This window comes from Crinia signifera, chromosome 8 (genome assembly GCF_055691185.1).
Source record: "Crinia signifera chromosome 8, ASM5569118v1, whole genome shotgun sequence".
Taxonomy (NCBI): Eukaryota; Metazoa; Chordata; class Amphibia; order Anura; family Myobatrachidae; genus Crinia; species Crinia signifera.
In genome coordinates, this window is record NC_139224.1 from 58,625,230 (window position 1) to 58,646,606 (window position 21,377).

General features: G+C 44.2%; 1 protein-coding gene across 1 annotated transcript; it reads right to left on the reverse strand.

Moving 5' to 3' along the window:
• Positions 1-1,431: 1,431 nt before the first annotated feature.
• LOC146027230 (uncharacterized) lies at positions 1,432-19,859 on the reverse strand. Its single transcript, XM_083158182.1, has 8 exons — positions 19,677-19,859; positions 14,032-14,177; positions 13,176-13,242; positions 7,456-8,251; positions 6,506-6,857; positions 4,645-4,771; positions 4,002-4,073; positions 1,432-1,530 (listed from the first exon to the last, which is right to left on the reverse strand). Exons 1-8 carry the CDS (start codon positions 19,857-19,859, stop codon positions 1,432-1,434), a joined length of 1,842 nt encoding a protein of 613 aa, XP_083014308.1.
• Positions 19,860-21,377: the final 1,518 nt, after the last annotated feature.

Below are 21,377 nucleotides of genomic sequence, written 5' to 3' on the forward strand. Positions count from 1 at the left end.
CTGCTCGCCTGTGCTGCGCCACCCGTCTGTGCTGCCCGACCCCGCTGCCCGAGTATGGGGCGACAGGAGCCCAACACAGGCAGCAGTGCTGGTGTGGGGGCCCCTTATGTGTGGGGGCCCGGGGTGACCGTCCCTGTCACCCCGTGCTTATTCCGCCTCTGGAGTTCAACCTATCTAACTTGTAACTACTAAGTAAGTCATATCTACAGGATTCCTTAGTGGCCAAGAATGCATCCAGTTTTGATTTAAATTCATTAACAGAAGTTGCTGTAACCACCCCCATAGGTAATGAGTTCCAGAATTTTACTGCTCTAATGGTGAAGAATCCTCTTCTTAATTCAGTACAGTAATTAATATATATTCCCCAATTTCCCAAATTCTCATGATCACATTTTAATAGCATTATGGGCAGAATGTAATGCTGCCCGAGTTAGATGGCAGTGCGGGATGCCGGCCGAACTAGGATATTTTTTTAAAGGGGCAATCACTTAAAAGGCATGATTTTGCCTTGTAAGTAATTTCCCCTTTAAAAAAAACTGACCGAGTTTGACCGGCATCCCGCACTGTCACCAAACTCGGGCAGCATTACATACCGCCCTATATGTATAACAATGAAACACCTTTCTTTTGAATTGCTCCTCCTGCCCACTGTATACTATATGGAATATAGGTGGCTGCCTCTTCTGGTACTTACAAGCAGGAATGGCATCCTGCAGCGGTAATCCCTGGAATGTCTTTTGGATGCTCCGGGCAGACACCTTGACAACATTACAGGCTTACAGCCGCTCGGAGCATCCCCTGGGTGCATTAACTGGCGCAGCACATCCCAGTGCTTTGTGGCCCGTCCCATGTGTGACATTATGTCATCCTGTGTTAACGCATAGTTGCCAACTTTTTGTCTGCCTTTGCGAATGAACCAGAATAACCCCCCTTATCCAGTGCACCTATTGGCCACAGTATCTTATTCTGATTAATCCACTCTGGCTCTTGGACTGCTGTCTGTCCCTATTAGAGATACCTAGTTGTTAGCAGATATGACTGAATATTAAGGGGGTTAAACGGTGGGGATCGCTGAAAACAAGCGACCCTCGCTGTTTAACCCCCACGCAAGACACTCACTGTATTTAACATTTTGGGGGAATCCTCACTGTCCGATGATGGCAAGGATTCCCTAAACAGCGAGGCTCGTGGCTAATGCAGGGAGCCTGCTGCATATAGCAGCGAGCCTCGCTGGCTTGGCGGCCGCAGGCGCCATTTCCACCTCGCTGTAAAAACCCAGCGAGGTGGAAACGGCGTGTGCAGGGGGGTCAGTTCAGTACTGACCATGCGAGCTGTGACAGCGAGCAAAGAGCATTGAATATACCCCTATGTGTTTAACCTATAGGTGGTCAGCTTTAGAAAATACAATTCATCCTCAGTTTCTCCTAATTCTTAAACCATCTGCTTCTTGTCCCCCCTCACCTGAGCCACTGTCCGGTGTGGTGAGGCGTCACGGCTGCTTGCACTTCTAGCTTTTGAACCACCAAACTCCTGCACAAAGACACAATGCTTTAATTCCTGCAGCCAGTACATGCGTGCGCACTTTCCTAGCACTCAGCCACAATATTAATTTGTGGAGCACATTTATCAATTGGTTTAGCTAGTTAAAACTCATTGCATATGATAAATTGTGCTCTAGCCAATCAGCTCCCAAATGACATGTAAGTTACTGTATGAGCTGATTGGCAGGAGAACCATTTATCATACATAAGTTCTAAATAGCTAAAGCTTGTTGATAAATGGGACCCTTTTTGTGATACCCTCAATATACCAAATTCTCATTGTAATAGCATTATATGTATAACTCCTCATGTGCCTTTCTTAGAATATATAAACCTCTGCCACCCTGATGATTGCTTCAGTGTCCTGTCCCCTTATGCAACTATCCATATTTACCATGTACTTGTCTTGTGATGTAATTCGTTATGTGTTTCTGCATTATTATTCTCTGTAAAGCGCTATATAAGAACCTGTTAATAAATAATAAATAATAATAATAACAATGAAACAACTTGGTGAATACAGTATGTACTGCACTTTTATTATTGAATATTGTGTGTGCTTAACATTTATTATTATTATTATTATTATTATTACTATTATTATTATTACTACATTCTGTCACCATAGAATGATTTCTCCATCTGATGGAAATAAACATCAGTATGAATTTACTTTTATTTCATTTGGTGTCCGGTGACGTCAGCCACCCGTCACTGGCAGTCATCGGCCCTCCCGCGTTCCCAGGGAACGGAACAGCGTTTTCATGGGGGACACCCATAAACCGCTAGCCGTTCCCCTGATCCGGCCCCCTCACCGCCCCTGCCCACCCCCTCTGGAGCGAATGGCTCGACAAGTGTGAAACTCGCTGAATCCATTGGCTTCCGGTGTCTGCACAGTATTACCCCCTTCATTTCTGTCTATCTCTGAATCAGGCCCTCCGTCTCCACTTTGAGAATGGCGTACCGCTCTATATGTCTCTGTCTCAATTATTCATTCAAAAATGTTTATATGTATACATATAGATGGGGGAGCTCAAGCATAATCTGAAGGCTAATTTTGTTAAATACCCCTGCCCCCCAAGGGGGTTATTCTGGTTGATTTGCAAAGCTGTGAACTCGAAGCCTTGCGAGTCCACCAAACCCCACCTTGCGAATGGTGGCCTGGCCACCACTCATTCGCAAGGGCCTGCAAATGGATGTTACACAGTAATATCCATTCGCAGCCTAGTGGGATCCACCCACATCATCTGATGGTTGGCGACCATCGAATGATGGTGAAGGTGCACGCATATAAAGGTGATCTCAAGTCACATATATTTGCGTGGATGCTCAGGAGGAAGTGGGGGCCAGCTGACATCCGGTGATGTCAGCTAGTCGCCACCTGCACCCGTGTCATCGGAGCATTTGCATGAGAACACCCAGTATTCTCATGGGAATGCCTCCCCCCCCCCCCTGCACCCTTGGGTGCGTGCACCAGTGCAGACACACACCATCGTACCTCTTTGTGAACTAAGGGGTCCGAATGAACGGACCTGAATAAGACCTAAGTCTATACTGGGTAATTTTTCTTATTCCTATTGGACTTGGAGAAACCTAACTACACCTTTATTAGGAGCCTTAACCCATGAGTCATAGATTGTTGTGCATTCTACTGAGACCACAGGTAAAACAGGTTCCAATATACTCAGCAACAATCAATCTTTAATCATAAGTCTCTTGGGAAAATAATTCATTTATTCTGAAATTGCAAGAGTGAATCTGTGATCTGAACAGCTACAGCTCTGTATATATGTCATGGTTTAGTGGCCATAAGATAAAGAAGTGTTGGCAGCACAGGAAAGATTACATCAGACAAGGGGCCTGATTCAGACCTGAATAGCTGGCTCCCCTGTGCGGCGTCGCCGGGTATCCCGGTCTGTGATTTGGTTTGTCCTTCGGCTAGCGGGTGTCCTCCTCATCCTCGGGCGGCGTGACGTCGTCATGTCACAATTGTGGTGGCTTTTTGCTGTCAGCTGTCCTGCTGCCCACCGCACTGCGGGGTTTAATGTCTGAGGCGGGTGGCAGGCGATGATGTGCTGTGCGGTGGGCGGCAGACAAAGTGCAGGCCAACAGCTGTGTAGTGACGAGGCTTGGGGTGCTGCGGGCCCTCTCCTCCTGTCAGAGTGGCCAGGCCCAGGACACTTGTCCCAATAGTCCCCCCCTGTTGTCGGCCCTGCCCACAGGCTGCATACACTGGTGAAATCATTTGATGGTAAGTGAGCCGCAAATGGCTATGCAGCTTTTCACTGGGCTGCAACATTTTTGCTACTCAATTGCAGCCTTGTGAAGGGCTTGATTACTCTGGCAGGGTGGTGGCTAACCATTCGCATGGTGATCGCATAGCGCTGCTAATTCACTGCCATGCTATACATTGTGAATACTTGTTCACAGCACTGTTGGTGCCTATTGTAGTGTGCTTACCATATCTGTTCTTGGAGGTGGGTGCAGACTCGCTCTCCGGAACTTCAGCTCCTGCCGCATTCGCAAAGATTCCTATAAATAGCAAATTATGCCTGTCACTTTTAGGCTTTCCATGTGGTAATATATGTTTATATTACTCCCCCCCCCCCCTGCAGTTACCCATTGACCAAGTTTATACTGCCTTTACTTTGTGTTTTGACAGTGTAATATTCTGCCATGCAGTTTGCGGCCAGTGATGACAAGTAGGAGGGGGCCTCCCTGTCTAAAGTGACCCCCAGGCCCCCTGAAGGCCTAATCTGGCCCTGAGCAAAGTGCATACATATCTCAATTTATATCCAGAATCAGAATCAACTTTATTGGCCAGGTTTACTCGGAATTTGTTGTGGATATACAGTGCAGCATCAAGCAGGGATGAAGGGGGGAGGCGTTACATAGGTTACATTGACACAACGCTGACGGCAACTCATGCTCGCCGAGTAGCACAGCTGTATAAGCAGGGACAGTACAGTATCACACAGAGAAACATATACCCGCCAAGCTGCACAGCGCCTAGGCAGCCATCAGCGGCACCACGGCGTCCAGTTCATAAATTACCATAGTATATTGCCATATTTGTCAAATCAATGAGGCAGTGAACTCTTACCTCGGGGTACAGGCAAGGGGTTGACTGTCGCCTTGCTCGTCTCCACTGCATTATTGTGTTCTTCCCAGAAAGACTCTCTATAAGTCCAGCCTCCAAGGCCTGAAAAGCCTCAAGCACTTCTGCTGTCCTGTGATTCACGACAGTGGAGAAATGAAGAAAAGTCCACATAATGAGAGAAATATAACTATAACAGAAAAGACATACAGTAATAGCAAAAAACATAGCACAGACACAATAGCACAAAAAAGTTTAGCTTAAGAAGAGAAAGGGCTAAACGGGGTATTGGCATTTGGCCGATCAATAGACATTCCGGTACTTGTTTCCTAGCACGGACACAACGATCATAATCGCGGTCATCGGGGGTAAAATCGGGGCCATCGCGGGCATCGCGGCCGCTAAAAAATCGGGTGCGATGGGCCAGACGCGATGCCCGCGATTTCCCCATAGAGAACAATGTTAAATGCCTCAATTTACCCGCGATGACCACGATTTCCCATAGGAAACAATGTGAAATGGCTCAATTTAGCCAAATTATCATAGGAACAATAGTAAATGGGCCAAAAACACCCCTGAACATTGAAATGTCCCCCCAAAAGAAGTAGACGCCACCCCGCCATCAACGTGAACCCGAAGCGTGGCGAGCGCAGCGAGCCTGCGAGGGGCGGCGGTACGCGTCCTCCGACCTTTTCATGCCCTACTATCCACTAGGGCGTGGAGTGAGAATAGAATAGTGTGGCGAGCGCAGCGAGCCACCGAGCCCGAAGCGTGGCGAGGGGACGCGGATACCTTCACAGTTATACGCGTCCCCTCGCGGGCTTCCCAGGTGTCCATGGCGACGCGGACACCTGGGAAGCCCGCGAAGGGACGCATTTACCTGTGAAGGTATCCGCGTCCCCTCGCGGGGCTCGCTGCGCTCGCCACGCTTCGGGCTCGGTGGCTCGCTGCGCTCGCCACACTATTCTATTCTCACTCCTCGCCCTAGTGGATAGTAGGGCATGAAAAGGTCGGAGGACGCGTACCGCCGCCCCTCGCCACGCTTCGGGTTCACGTTGATGGCGGGGTGGCATCAACTACTTTTGGGGGGACATTTCAATGTTCAGGGGTGTTTTTGGCCCGTTTACTATTGTTCCTATGCTGATTTGGGTAAATTGATCCATTTAACATTGTTTCCTATGGGAAATCGTGGTCATCGCGGGTAAATTGAGGCATTTAACATTGTTCCCTATGGGGAAATCGGGGGCATCGCGTCTGGACCATTTAAGCATTTTTAGGTGCACACGACGCGACCGACCCGATTTTTCACTGTTTTCAATGCATTTCAATGGAAAAATCGGGGGCATCGCGTCGGTCGCGTCGCAGGCCACTCAAATTACCCCCGATGGCCAAGATTTGTGGCCGTGCTAGGAAACAAGTACCGACATTCCTACTGCAACCTGGATTGGTGAAGCCCAAAAGATCCTCCCAGCACCTTCTTGGTTTCTGATGAGTACAAGAGAACTACTGTTTCCAGGAAGAGGGACTGTTCATTCAAGTGAAATATAACTCAAAAAGGTAAAAAATTATCCTATTAGTCCCATCTCTTCATGAAGCAAATCTTCATGAAGTCTGAAACCTATACATACAATAACCAGATCATAATCAAAACCTATCTAACTATATATATGTAGCTGATTCTCAAAAATGATACTGTGCCCCAACAGTTAAAGTAAGAAATTAGTGAAATTATTCCCCCTCTCAAGGAAATTTTCCATACACAGGAATATATTGCAGGTTCCCATTATGTTTTTCAAAAGATATTGGGGTATTCCATTATAATCTATTACCTTGACCCATTAATGTCTTATCACAACATTGCTCTTACTTCCTTTCCTCTCCAAATATTCTCTCCACTTCTGCTTTCCCAGGACTGTGTGTTTGCGATTTCTTTTTGACATTTCGGTTAAGGTCAGGTCTCAAAAGCTTGGCTTGTGGTATATCGGCAAGCATGGTATAATGCATACGACTTGATGCTCCTCGTGGACTACATTCAGAGTCAAGGGAGCTAGTGGATGACGTAAGTCGACGACTGACTCCGAGGTTTGGAGGATCTTGCCTTACACGAGATGCACTTTGATTAGAGAAAGCTGACTGGGAGGCACCTCGATCAGTCCCATAACGAGAAACATCCACACGTCCTCTCTGAGCACAGTTTTTATTGAAGGGTTCTGCATTGGCTGTGAATTTAACATGTTAAGAGAATGATGATAGGTGCAATAGGGCCTTCATTCTAGACAAAAAAATAATAAAATGGCCAACAACTAACACATAATTTAATATGAGTATTTAAGATATTATAAACTATCAAGCTAAAAAAATAAAGATATATGTGATTGAAGAATTAAAAAGTGAAATGGAGAATGTCAGGCATGTGGTCTTTGAACCAAGAATGGAAGTACCTTACTAAAATACCATCTGGCCAAACTATCAGATTCTTGAGCAAGTTCTGTGGGCCATACATCTACAGCCCGATTGCCAGATGCCAATCCATCAGGGGATCGGCAAAATATGGTATGTAAAAAATACCAGACTTGCTAATTCTAATCCTTTTTGGGTCAGAATCTGCAAAATTGGAGGATTTCCAACATGCTGGATTTTTTCAGACAACCCAACCCAATCATTGGCAAATGGGCAATAGCCCCAACTGATTGGAGATATGAGACCCAGTAGACTTTTTCCATCGATTGTAAATAACCAGCCTTAGATTTTGTGCAGTAAAATATGTTATTTAACTTTGTAACTAACTTTTTAATCAAAACAAAGATACCGATAGACCTGTTTTTGGTACTGAAGATCTTCTAATGAAGTTCCCAGACTGGCTGATGCCCTCCGCACTTCTTTGATGTGATCTGGCTGGGGAGGTGCTCCGTTGAAAAGTGTGAGGTGATACACTCCTGTGTTGATCTCTGAAAGGAGAAGAACTTCTTGCCTGTGACATAATTGGAGATGTACTTCTGGTCAGAGTTCTCACAGGGGAGTTAGTCCTAGATTGGGTTCTCACGGGAGAGGCGCTTCTCTGTTGTGGTCTCATAGTTGAGGTACTTCTCACCTGAGTTCTTACAGGAGATGCACTCCTTTGCTGGGTTCTCACTGGAGAAACATCTCTTTGCTGTCTTTTGACAGGTGAGTTATTTTGGTAGGAGTCCATGGAAGAATAGCTTTTGTGTGATCTCATTAGAGATGAATCATTCTTCTGGGATGTTATAGGGGAATAATTATTTTGTTGGGATCTGACAGGGGAAGAACTTCTCTCCTGAGATCTCAAAGGGTAGAAGCTTCCTTGCTGTGATGTTCCAGGAGAGGGACTTCTATGAAGCATATTTGCAGGAGAGGGACTTCTGTGCTGGGATCTCAAAGGAGAGATACTCCTTTGCTGGGACTTCACAGGGGATGATGTCTTCTGTTGTTGGTACAGAGAAGTGCTCATGGGTCTTGAGTTTCTCTGTGTAGGAGCATTACTTTGTTGTGGAGACTTCATGGGAAAGTTCCCATAATTTCCGGAAAACTGCATTTCACCTTGTTCTTCGAATAGCTCAGACACTTCCTTGTAGAAACGTTTCAGTCCCCATCCCTGAGGAGTGTAGGAAATAAATAGTCATATGGTCAGTAACAGGGTGTCATCTCTAGGTTGAGTGGGTAAATGAAAAAAAGATATGTGATGTATGTCAACAATCTGTCTATTACTTGTACCTAAGGACCAGAGAACATAGACGGAAAACAATACAAGTTGTGTTTTTGCTGAGACATGATCATGGTCCTTTGGCTATGCTATAGACCACAGGGTTTAAAGATTATGGCTATGGATTATGGCTCAGAAAAAAAGTTAAAGAATGTTTAAAAGGGTCAATCACCAATTGAACTGGCAGGTTGCTGAAATCTCAAGGTACAGCATGCCACTGGTGCTGCCTGGGCCAGAGATGCCGAGTCGGTGACTGCTGACTAAATGCACTATACCAGTGGTTCCCTAAACTGGATTGGTGGTCCAGAACTAAATAAATGATTTATGCTTAAGGTGATAGGCAAAACCAGTACTGATGGCTGCTAATCATAAAATATGTTGACAATCAGAAGCACAACTGTACACCACCACATAACTGATGCTAAGGATGACAGGTATACACAATTAAAAACTTTTACCTAAGGTGTGACATAAAAAAAATGGTACACTGCACAACACTTATTTTTGGTAGCCTTAGTTTTTCTTGACAATGGTGATTATTCAGACCTGGCTGCGAATTTCAGGCCAAGTGATTGATAGACTGCACATATTGATAGACTGCGTGTGCATTCTGCTTGTAGTACGCAAGCGCAAGGCCTTCATGCGATAACTCCTGCTACTTTTTGATTGTTGGCTGTACGCATGTTGATTGACAGGAAGCCGGCATCTGTGGGCAGAAACCAGACATTTTTTGGGAGTGTCAGGGAAAACGCAAGCGTCCCCAGGCATATGAAGGGAAGGCGTGTGACGTCAGCACCAGCCCCAATCCGACTTCTTCAATTGCAGCCACTGAGTAAGTCCTGGGCTACGCACAGACTGCACATACTGGCAACATCATTTTTATACATACTATTCATGGATTAAAGGGTGATTTGGAACCAAGCCCAAGGGCATAACTACCATAGGAGCAGGGGGTGCAGCTGCTATGGGGCCCAGAGCTGAAGGGGGCCCATCTTTGCTGTCTAACCAATATGTTTTCCATACATATTTCATCATCCGTTACTAAATAGGGGGCCCTTAAAAACTTTTGCTATGGGGCTTACGAATATCTAGGTACGCCTCTGACCAAGCCTCTCAAGCTTGAACTAGAACCCACAACTATCTATGTTCTGAACTTCAGACTACAGTCTCCTGAACATATATCAGAGGCACTACTCATGTAGATATTACAGTTGCAGCTTCTGAGATGCATTTCTACATCCCTCTATGGGTGGTAGGTATCAGACATTACATTTTGAATGTGATACACCCAATCCCTGATCTCATGCATAGCAGCATTTAGTAACACCATATGCGTGTACAATTATTATTATTATTATTATTAAACTTGCAAGCCACAGCTCCTTTAATAAGATTTGTTTATGATCTTGGCGTTTTTCGGTGCATGTGCAGCAGAGGGCCAGCACATGCGCAAACTGCAAGATCTCTCTTGAGGAATTATACGAAGGCAATTCTTCTATTGGGCCACTCCATCGAGAGATTGCATTGTTCTACTGAGAACAAACTCATTGCCGTCTGGAGCTTTGTACATGTGGGAAAGGAGGTCAAACCAGTTTTTACAATAACATTATCATTAAGTCAGCGCTAATTTACATAAAAAGATTTCATACTATATGCATCCAGGATAAGTGGGAGGCTTGTTCTCAAAAGGGTGTTTTTATAGTAAAGTGTCTTACTCTGTTGCATGGAGTATACACCACTTCCAAGGATACAGCAGTTGTTAATATTGAGAATATTACTGATTATTGATATTTTCCTTATTGGTAATTTAGATTTAGCAAATAACATTCAAATACACTCTTGGTTGCGATTAAAACATGCACCAGAAAAAGAACACCCACATTTCGTATTAAAATCACAGAATACAAAACCACATAAGAAGTGATATCTCCTAGGTGCAGCTCATCAATGGGTTCTCCAACCTCAGCCATTTCAGATCCTGATGAAGACATATGAACACGTTGAAACGCGTTTAGCCTTTACCTGCCTTTGCTCCTTCTTGCACCTTCAGAAATACCAAACTGCTGCACACTGTCACTCCGGACCAGTTTTGCATCTTAAGAGAACTATTCATCTTAGATCTGCATCCAGCCACAAAGCCAAGTATATTTACACCATCAAGACTGCTTACTTATATGCTGATATTTCTGAGCTAATAAAGAGCCTCCATCTTTATCATAAGGAAATTCACTCTATACTGCCACCCTTATCATCCATCAGTCTGGTAATCATTTACATTCAAGTGCATTGAACTGTTGCATTCTCTTCCTCATATTGGAGCAATATGCTAGCAATTTTTATATAATCTTTTTTCTTCTTTGAGAATTCTCAATTTGATTTATACAGTATATTCATGTTATGATTGTTTAATAAATGTGATTAATTTTATTCATGTACTAGTTTATTCATTCAGTCAAACCCCAGCGCTGTATACTTACCTTGTTTTTTCACAGGATGCTCAACACTTTCCAAACTACAAAGGTTCTTTGTGTACGTTTACATATACAGAATTTTGTTTGTAAATTGTAATAAAGTTAAGCATTAAAACCAATCTACAATAAAATTTGCATGCAATTTTAATGTTATTTGGGGTTAAGATAAAAGGGGTGGACCTATTCCTTTGCGTATCTTCCAGGCCTCAAAAACCTTTGAAAGGGACTGGATTACCAATAGAGAAAAGTGGACATCAATATTAACGGTTCAGTTCCTCAGAAGAGGCAGAGCTGTATAGTATAGTCAATACAAAAAAGAATATCCAAGGCACCCTTTTGAGAACTGCGCTCCAACTTATCCTTTATCCTAACTCACACAGGGCTAAATTCTCTAACTTCAAAAGTGATAAAATGGAGAGTGATAAACAGCCAGCCAATCAGCTACTACCTGCCATGTCACAGACTGTGTTTGAAAAATGTCAGACAGGAGCTGATTGGCTGGCTGTTTATCACTCTCCATTTTATCACTTTTGAAGCTTAGAGAATCTGGCCCACACCCTTTTCAGGGTGTGTGAGTTAGGATAACTCACCAAGTTGGTGACAATATCATTATAGGTTGAGTATTCCTTATCCAAAATGCTCGGGACCAAAAGAATTTTGGATAAAGGATTATTCCGTATTTTGGAATATTTTTATGTTTGAATTAGGTATCTTCAGGCATCTTGCATTTATGTTGTATACACACATCAAACTGGGAAGCAGAGGCCACTGTGCTTCCCACCAAGGTACATAACCCCTGTTCTCCACACCAAACACAACATTGAGCCTGTCACCCAGGGAAAGTTTTTTTTTTTTGGGGGGGGGGGGGGGGGGGCTGATAGAGATGGTTGCATTCTATCAATTTCTAATAAGGTGCACCACCCCGTGACAAACTAAACCCTTCTTGTTTATAATTATACATCTGTCACCCATCATGCTCCATTTGTCACCTTTTGCCTATCTCTCTCTCTCTGTCACCCTTTGCCTTCCACTTTCTAGGCATCCTCTGCGTTCCCCTGTCCGGGGCCTTATTAAAGGTTCCAGGTTCCCCAGGTTAATACCCCTTTCACACCAGAAAATGCAGGGACTTACCCAGGAATACGGTCCTCAGATCATGCAGTTACATTCTCGGGTTAGCCCCTTACACGCCAGCCTAGTCCCTGAATTTTCTGGAGTGAGGGGGGAGAGATAGTTTGGGCAGTGGGAGGTGCTTTGTAGCGACAGGAAGCGGCGGGCGAGGGCACTCAGCAGCTCCGTGGACCAGCAGCTCTTTGTCCCCAAAGCAACGGAAAGTGATGGGCAGTTATGGGCGGAGGCATGGCAGCATCAGAAGGTTCCCGTCTAGGACTGGGAAGCCAGGTAAGTACCTTTCACACCGTCCTGTATCCTGGGCTGGTTGAGGGAGCGACACTGCTGGCTAGCAGGGTTAAAAATCCTGTGACATTGATCAACCCATTCAGACTGGTGTGAAAGGGGTATAATACACATGTAGCTCCCCTTGTAATGCTGCCAAACACATGTGTATGGGTGCTCAGGAACCCACCATTCATACTGCCCATGTGCATGTAAAGAAGGTTAAACAACTGGCATGTACAGTATGATTTAATAATTGTGGTGTGTGAAAGAGACTTTGGCTTTAGGCTGCCCAGCTGGCGCTGTAGCACAATATACAGAAAGTAATGGTTCCAATAAGTTACATAGGCACAGTCACCATAATAACTTTACCCCCACAGTACATTGGGACAGGTGATAGCTAACAAGCATGGAACAAAATTAGGTCTAAATTTTATTCCTGTCACCTGCAAGGTAACCCCCAGTCCTGGTGCCCTAGGCTGCAGACTAATCAGCCTGTTGGTTAATCAGGCACTGCCCCTGCCTTATGCTCCATTCTGTCCTAGGAAATAGAGGAGAACACAAATGGTAAAGCAGAGTGAAAAATGTACTAATGTTAGTTCATAGACCCTGGGACTAGGGCCCTTATTGTGATCTGATCGCAGTACAAATTTGTACTCAAAATTAGCAAAACCATGTGCACTGCAGATGGGGCAGATGTAACATGTATAGAGAGAGTTAGATTTGTGTGAGTTATTTTGTTTCTGTGCAGGGTAAATACTGGCTGCATTATTTTTACACTGCAATTTAGATTTCAGTTTCAACACACCCCACCCAAATTTAACTCTCTCTGCACCCGATCTGCAGTGCAAATGGTTTTGCCCATTTTGAGAACAAATTTGTACTGCGATCAGATCTGAATAAGGGCCAAGATAGTAAAATCAAGAATAAGATGAACAGAATTCTTGCATTACCGTAGAACTGATTCCATCTCTGATGTCTGTGTGACTCACATGGGTTACAGAAAATGTTTCCTGCCATCTGAAAATAAGACATAGCAAGTTGTGTTTAACATAAAACAACCTTAAAAAAATGCTACAAATTTTACCACACTCATAGAGGCAAAATATTATAGTCGGTTGGATTAGCTAAATGCAAGCTGTGAATACAAATTTGGAACTACAGTAAATCTTTTTTTTTATATATTTTATTAGACTTTTCGGCCTTAAGCTTGATTTTTTCAAACTGGGCTGGTTCAACTGAATTTGTAACTGTCTCAAAAATATCAATAATAAATCCCATTACATGGAAAGTTTTAAGTATTAGAACTAAGGTTGTGTGAATGTAATATCCCGTTCACACCACAAAACAAATTACCGGGTTAAAGCTTTTCAACCCGGTAATTTGCCGGGAAACCTGGGTTTTTTGGTGGTGTGAAAGGGTCAACACGGGTCTTAAATACCGGCACTCCGATCCTGCTCTTGACCAGGGTTGGAGAGCCGGGATTTAAGTTGACCCTTTCACACCACCAAAAAACCCGGGTTTTGCAGCAAATTACCGGGTTGAAAAGCTTTAACCTGGTAATTTGCAGGTGGTGTGAACGGCTTCTGGCTGCACCCGGCAAAATTACCCGACACTTAAAAATGCTGGGTAATTGCTGGGTGGCTGGTGTGAAAGGGGTATAAGAAATGGAGGCAGAAGGTGGAACAGTGTTTCAGCAAGAATAAACATCATGTCGGTGGGTCCTTTGACAAAAACATAAAAAAATGATAGTACTTTTAATCTATTTTACAATTTACTACTACTTGTGCTGTCTGACAATGTTCTCACCTGTCCTCTTTATTCTGGTTCTCTTCCCATGTATAGAGCTCACAGTCAGGGGAAACAACGCACAAGGGGTTGGAGAGGTCACAAGTGTCTGAAGCAGCAAGAACGTCAAAATATAGGGTGCTGATCTCAGATTGGTCACCAGAACTCTGCGTGCAAGTGAAAGTCACAAGCATCTGTCACATTTTCAATACGTTTTTCATTTCTTTTATTCAAAATAATTACTCATCTTTGTTATATACAGTAATGAAAATCCTAAGCAGTTAGTTTACATTACAGTTATAACTCATCAGTCTGTAGGCTGGATTTATTAACAATGCAAAATACTGTACATCTGGCCGTGCATCACAATGACAATAATTGCATATGTATACTATTAACATATGTTATTAGTATAGCAAAGGGCAGCTCTTATGAAAAGACCCTTTGGGTCCCTCACACCTACTGTGGGCGGGAGCCTCCAGCTGCAGATGGCTCGGGCTCCTCCTCCCTGTACCAGGAAGGGGAAGTCGGTGTTGCTAGGGAGGAGGAGGTCACTAGTTCTGAGCAGCACACCAGGAGGCTGCCTGGACAGCAGGAGAGGGGGGTTGGTGGAGGGACGCGGGGCTCAGTGGAGGTCGCAGTAAGAAGCCCATAGGCTTGTATAGTGTTGCCCTCCATTTTGAAAATTTGGTAAAAAAAACCCCATGTTTTTGCACTTTTCATTTGATACATCCCAACCTGTATAAGATATGAAATTGGACCATGCTGGTAATTCAGTTACTTTGAAACTAGATTTAGGGGGAGATTCAATGGCCGTCGAGCATCTCCCGTGGGGGAGATGCTCGACGGGCCCTATTCAATGCTGTCTTCCCCGACAGCATTGAACAGGGTTTCCTGTCAGAACGAGCCCGACATCTCTAGCTGTCGGGCTCGTTCTGCCGAGAACAGCCGGGAAGTGACGAGCTGCCGGCTGCAGCTCGTCACTACCCGGCCGCAACTCGCGGCCACGCCCCCTTCTCGCCGCTCGGCGGCCGGGACATTGAATCCCGACTGCCGAGCTCCAGGCGAGCTCACCGAGAACGGGACAGGGGCACGGCTGTCGCGCTAGCTCGACAGCCGTGCCCCTGACATTGAATACCCCCCTAATTCTTTGACTTTATTAGTTTATAGAACCATTTCACCAATAGTTTATTACTTAAAGAAATGTTTATGTTATGACAGAAATACATTGAAACAATGGAAAAACAAGACATTTGCCATAAAGCAGGTTCTACAATTTTATAAGGATATCAAACAAACTTAATTATCAGTATATCAAGGCAAATATGCAGGAAAAAGTTATTTATGTACCAAGATATTAGCCTATCAGCGTTAATCAGAGGCTATGCCAATCCCAGCCAGGGCTGTCATAACTGCATTGTAGGCCCTGCCTAAAGCCATGCACTAGTGCCCCTATGCACCCATTCACAGGAATACATTTATTAAATAATTATAAATGACCCTTTCTGCAACCCTCAGCCATCTCTGCACATGCTTCCATACAGTGCATGTCTGTCAGCACTCATTGGTGGATAGCTCCAGCCATGCACCAATTAACATGCTGACTGTCATTCACTGTCTGGTTGCAGGCTGGAAAGAAGGCAGTGAATGCTGCCAGGCTGCTCTGATTGGGTGTCATTTTTTTTCTATACTTTCCTTTCAAGACGCACCAAAAGCACAGCCCGAGCAGAGTCAGATGCTCCATGGACAACCATCCCGTTTCCTGACAAAAGAACAGCTATACCCAAAAGGCAATACAGGGGTACAGAGGGAGGTCGTACGGGCTGCACATTAAATCTATCAGATTGTTCCCATCAGTGGCACATTGTGGGGTCTTTTTAGCACCCGTGATGTGTCGGTCCAATCCTCAGGTGTGTGCCAGCGGTGAAGTACCGCTGGCACACACCTACTGTATGTGCAGCAACGGGGTTGGGGCAGCATGGATCTGGGCAGCTGAGTCCAGGCAGCAGAGGACTGGGCAGCGGCAGCTGGGAAGCAGCGTCCATGCAGTAGGCATCCAGGCATCAGCAGCTGGGAAGCAGCGTCCAGACAGCAGGGATCCGGGCAGTGGCGGCTGGGAGTTTGTAGTGCTATTTGCAAGGTGGCGGGAAGCACTGCTGAATTTGAAAACACATTTTGAGATATGACATGAGAGAATTCAGCCAATCAGCATCCGGCCAGTCTTTTCAAAATAGGTTTTCAAATTCAGCAGTGCTCGCACCCCGCCCACCCAGCAAATAGCGCTACATGCTCCCAGCAGCCGCTGCCCAGATCCCCGCTGGCTGGATGCCACTGCCCACCCCCCACCACCGCAACAGCTCCCAGGATTACATGCAATAAATCGCATGTGATTTATTGCATTTAAAAATGGCACATCAATTGCCAAATCGCAAGCGAGTCTCCCGGAGAGCTGACGGGGGGCTCTCAAGGGCAGACTTGTCCTTAGGACAAGTCGGATTAGTGTATGGGGGCTTTTAGATAACATGACCTGAAGCCAGAACAGCGCTAGTACCAAAGGCGGACATATCTTCTCTCAGGTCAGCTGACCGCTGCACTACCAATGAGATTCTAGTTTCTGATTCCCCAGCGGTCCCAGCCAATCTGCAACAAGCAGTTCCTATAACAGAACTTCCTGAATTGTCGCCATATTGCCAATGCAATATGTCTCACAATCTGCAGCATGATCAGACTCTTTGGGGTTTATGTACTAAGATAGGAGTTCTATTTCAGATGGGATGTTGCTACTTGGGACTTCTTATTTATTTAGCACCTTCTAGAACATAATAGATAAAATCTGATTGGTTCTCCATAGCAACATCCCATCTGAAATAGAACTCCCATTTTATTAAATAGTGAAACCCAATATATACCAGTTTAGTGGTTTTCCCACAGTGTCTCCCACCAAAGTGACTGTGATACCGTATACACACACACACACACTCACTCACTCACTCACTCACTCACACACACACACACACATCTATCACAGGAAACTCACAACTTTACATGATGACCCAAACATATTTAGTAACTGCAAACAAATATAAAGTATAAAATAAAGACCACATAGAAAGTGCATAAATCAGGTAATTGGGAAGAATGATGCTGTGCACCCTTATGAAGAACAGGGATCCCCAATTCCTCCTCTTACCCGTATTTTAAAATAACCTTTTTTCAAGTGGGTACATACATAGGAGTATTGGCTGCTCATGCAAATCCGGCATTGAGGTAGAAATCTTGTAGATCTTGCACCTCCTGAGTCCTGCACTATCTCTCATACCTGTACAGCATTGTTCTGACATAAAGCACAGTACAAATGACACCCCTGGGTTTGGGCACCCACTAAGTACAGCAATTTATATAAATAGAAATTATGTATCATCCTTGCTACATTCCCTCTTCAAAAACATTTCACTGTTACAGCATTCATTTACATCTCACCCACAGTACTTATTCAGTCATATCTTACAGTCATTATGGCAATACAGTATATATAATGCCACTCACCCTCCCCCAGCCCATGTCATACCGCGTAATGATGCTCCTGCTAACAGGTGGACCCCCTTGGATTAGCAGCAGACACACAGCGGGTGATAGTAATGCGACCGTTCTGGTGACAGGCAGATAATACAACTCTAAGCAGACTAATGAATAAGTAAAGGGGCAGAAAAGACACAGATGAACCCGAGAAGGGGGAGAGGAGTGCCAGCAAACAGGTGGTGCTAGATTATTAACACTTCTGCTGCTGACCAAATACCAGATTACATTACCTGCATCACAGCAGAATACACTCAGGCAAACCTATAATCTCCACAATGCCCATTCGCTAAATGACTATATCAGCATATAAATGTTAAGATCAGCAATTTATTTCCCACACATTTCATGAAAATGGGTACTTGTTTCCTAGCACGGCGCCCATGATTTTCAATCGTATGGCATTTTATGCATTGTATCGCATCGCATGCCATATAGCCGCATGCGATGCGATTTTGGCCCCCCTATATGATTTTTAATCGTATAAGCACCCTAATGGGTGCTAAACCATGTGAAATGCACCCCCACGCCACCCCCACTATGAACGCCAACTCAAAGCGTGGCGAACACAGGGAGCCCGAGAGGGGCGGCAGTACGTGTCCTCTGACCTTTTCATACCCCCACTATCCACGTTGCCGTGGAGTTATTATATAGTGTGGCGAGCGCAGCGAGACACGAGCCCGAAGCGTGGCGAGCCCCGCGAGGGCACGCGTATTACTTTACATGTATTCCGCGTCCCCTCGCAGGGCTCGCTGCACTCGCCACGCTTTAGGCTTGGCGGCTCGCTGCGCTCGCCACACTATATAAATTCAACTCCACACCGACGTGGATAGTGGAGGTATGAAAAGATCGGAGGACCATTACCCTCCCTCGCTGGCTTGCTGCGCTCGCCACGCTTCGGGTTGGCATTGATACTGGGGGGTGGCGTGGGGGTGCTTTTAACATTGTAAGCACCCATTACAGTGCTTATACAATTAATAATCTTATAGGGGGCCATTTAACATTGAAAACACCCATTAGGGTGCTTATACAATTTAAAATCGTATACCATTGTATATGGCATACAATGCGATGGTATACGATTTTAAATTGTATAACATCGGGTGCCATCGCATCGCATACCATTGTAAGGCTTATGGTATGCGATGTGATGGGCGCTGTGCTAGGAAACAAGTACCTGAAAATGCATTTAAAACATGTACAGATTCCATAATGCCATTAATAACCAAATTAAACCAAAAAGGGGATATTTTTTTATTTTCAAATGTTCCATTACATTATTTTCTCTGAACCATAGACAAGTTGAACCCCTAGGACGCATGACATTAAGAAATGTTGGCTCTTCCTCTGTCCTATAACCCTACTAAGAGTATAGTTGAACAGAAACCACCAGACACCGTATGTCACAAAGCAGCACAAATAGGAGTGAAGGAATGATTAACATAAGGGCAGCCAAAAGAGTCAAAGCAAAGCAAGCCATGCAAGGGTATGCATTACAATAATTGGAGGTCAATGTTGACAGTTGTCGACACTGACAAAAAAAATTGAAAAAATATATTTACTTTTTCATGTTAACATTTTGATCCCATCAACTTTTTAGATGTCAACCTTTTGGGGTAGACCTATTGACTGTCTATCTAATAATCCAAACTCCCACCTTATAGAAACTGGAATAATTTTGTTATGCACCATATACCTGCCCTTTTCAGATTGGACTTTGTAACCCTTTTTTTCTAGCACACTGATAGCGATGAGGTTACTTCCCAAATTTGGCACGAATAACAAATCTTGGATGTCTGTAACAACTGTTTCTCCTCCAATTCTTTAACGTACTGTGATTGTCCCAACTTTTGATGCAGTAAGGACCTTGTTTCGGATCCCTGTAACTATAGTTGGTACACATGGTGTTAAAGAATTGAACCAATGTTGATTGCGACCAAGGCAGAGCCCTCAGCTATGGCCTTGATGGGAACACACTCCTGGAATTGCAGTAGCTCGCCTCTTACAATTTCAGGCGTTAGCTTGGTGTCATTTGACTCTAATGCATCTACTAATAAGTCAAATTCTGCTGTCAGATTCTACAGCATCACCATCGCTACTTCTTCATCATCCACCTGTGCTCCCACAGATGCCAATTGCTCAGCTATCGATAAGATTTTATCGATGTAGTCGTTCATGTCCTTGCAGGCACTCAACGTCGTTCCATACTGCACTTCGCAGGGCTGTCCACATGTCCCAGGTGGACTCTTTCCCAATAATTTACAAATAGACATGCTACTCCACAGCTAAACCTATTGTTCCGATGGCTCTGTCTACCTCGTCTGAGTTTGGATGGTCCCTTGGTTCTACTGTGACCTTCCATAGCTTCTCCCTGGCAAACTTCCACATTGTGTAGTTCGCTGAACCTTTCAGTTTAGTAATGTTCATACTGTGCCCTGTATTATACATCTTGTTAACTCTTCCATAAAAAATGTCACTTCAGACTTGTCTGTGCATTCTTTTATATACAGTGCTAGCACTCAAGTACTTTGGGGGTTAATCTTCTAAGCACGCTTGGTCTGGGTCTATAACCTGTTGGCTGAGTATATAGCGGTGTGTTGTTATATGACACACTTTTAGAAGCTTAACCAGGGATGTGGTTTATTTTAGTGAGCACATAATTAACAGTAGTCAAGGGTTAACTGCAGATATGCAATATAGTGGTACAGGTTGAGTGTCCCTTATCCAAATAATTCAGAAAACCATACATTCCAGAAAGTGAAATAAAAATAAATTTTTGCTAAAAACCTACTGGGGACATTTGTAACAGCACTACTGAGGACATGATATGTAATTGGCACTACTGAGGACATGATATGTAATTGGCACTACTGAGGACATGATATGTAACTATATGATTGCTTGGCATTTAAAATCAGTGCCTTAGATACTAAACAAACTTTGTTTCATGTTTTTGAAACCTTGTTTTATGCACATATAAAAATATATTTGTGTGCATTTCATGTTGTTGATGTGTTTATACAGCATAAATGCAAGATACCTCTAGATACATAATTGAAATAGAAAAATATTCTGATATACAAAATAATCCATTAACCAAAATTCTCCTGGTCCCAAGCATTTTAGATAAGGGATACTCAACCTGTATGTAACAGGCAGGTTTATACAGGGTATGGTGCAGGTACTTATGGTTCTGTAGCTTGAGCAGGAGGGTAATGGAAGTCTGTATCTGTGAGGATCTCAGCGGCTCTAGCAATGCAGCGATAGATATATCTATATATATATCTATATATATATATATATATAGTGGGTCCAGAGGGTGGCCGGCAGTAGCGCACGCAGGGGGGGTTTCTGAGTACCCAGAAACCCCCCAGGAGTCTAAGAGCCCTAGGCTGAAAGCTGAGAGTCCCCTCTTTCCATGGGTACAAGAATTTTTAAAATCGGCTCTTGGGAACCGGAGATATCTGACTTCAAAGCAGTGGTCCCCATCCAAGCCTGTTAATTGCTATTCCTAATCAGATATTTCAGGTTCTGTCTGACTTAGAGTTTTTCTGAGGATATATTCCAAAAGCTGGGACTCTCCCCCTTTGATGGACACTAGTAGCTTGTCTCTACTTTTCTGAGAACCAGAGATATCAGCCTTCCAGCAGCTGGTTACTGCTCCAGCTCCACACACCTGGTATGTAGTTTTATATACTCGTTGGCAGATTGCTCTGCCTCCTGAACTCTGATCCCCTAGTCCCCAATACCATTTGGTAGGTGGGATTCTCTAGTTTTTAATTCTATTAAAA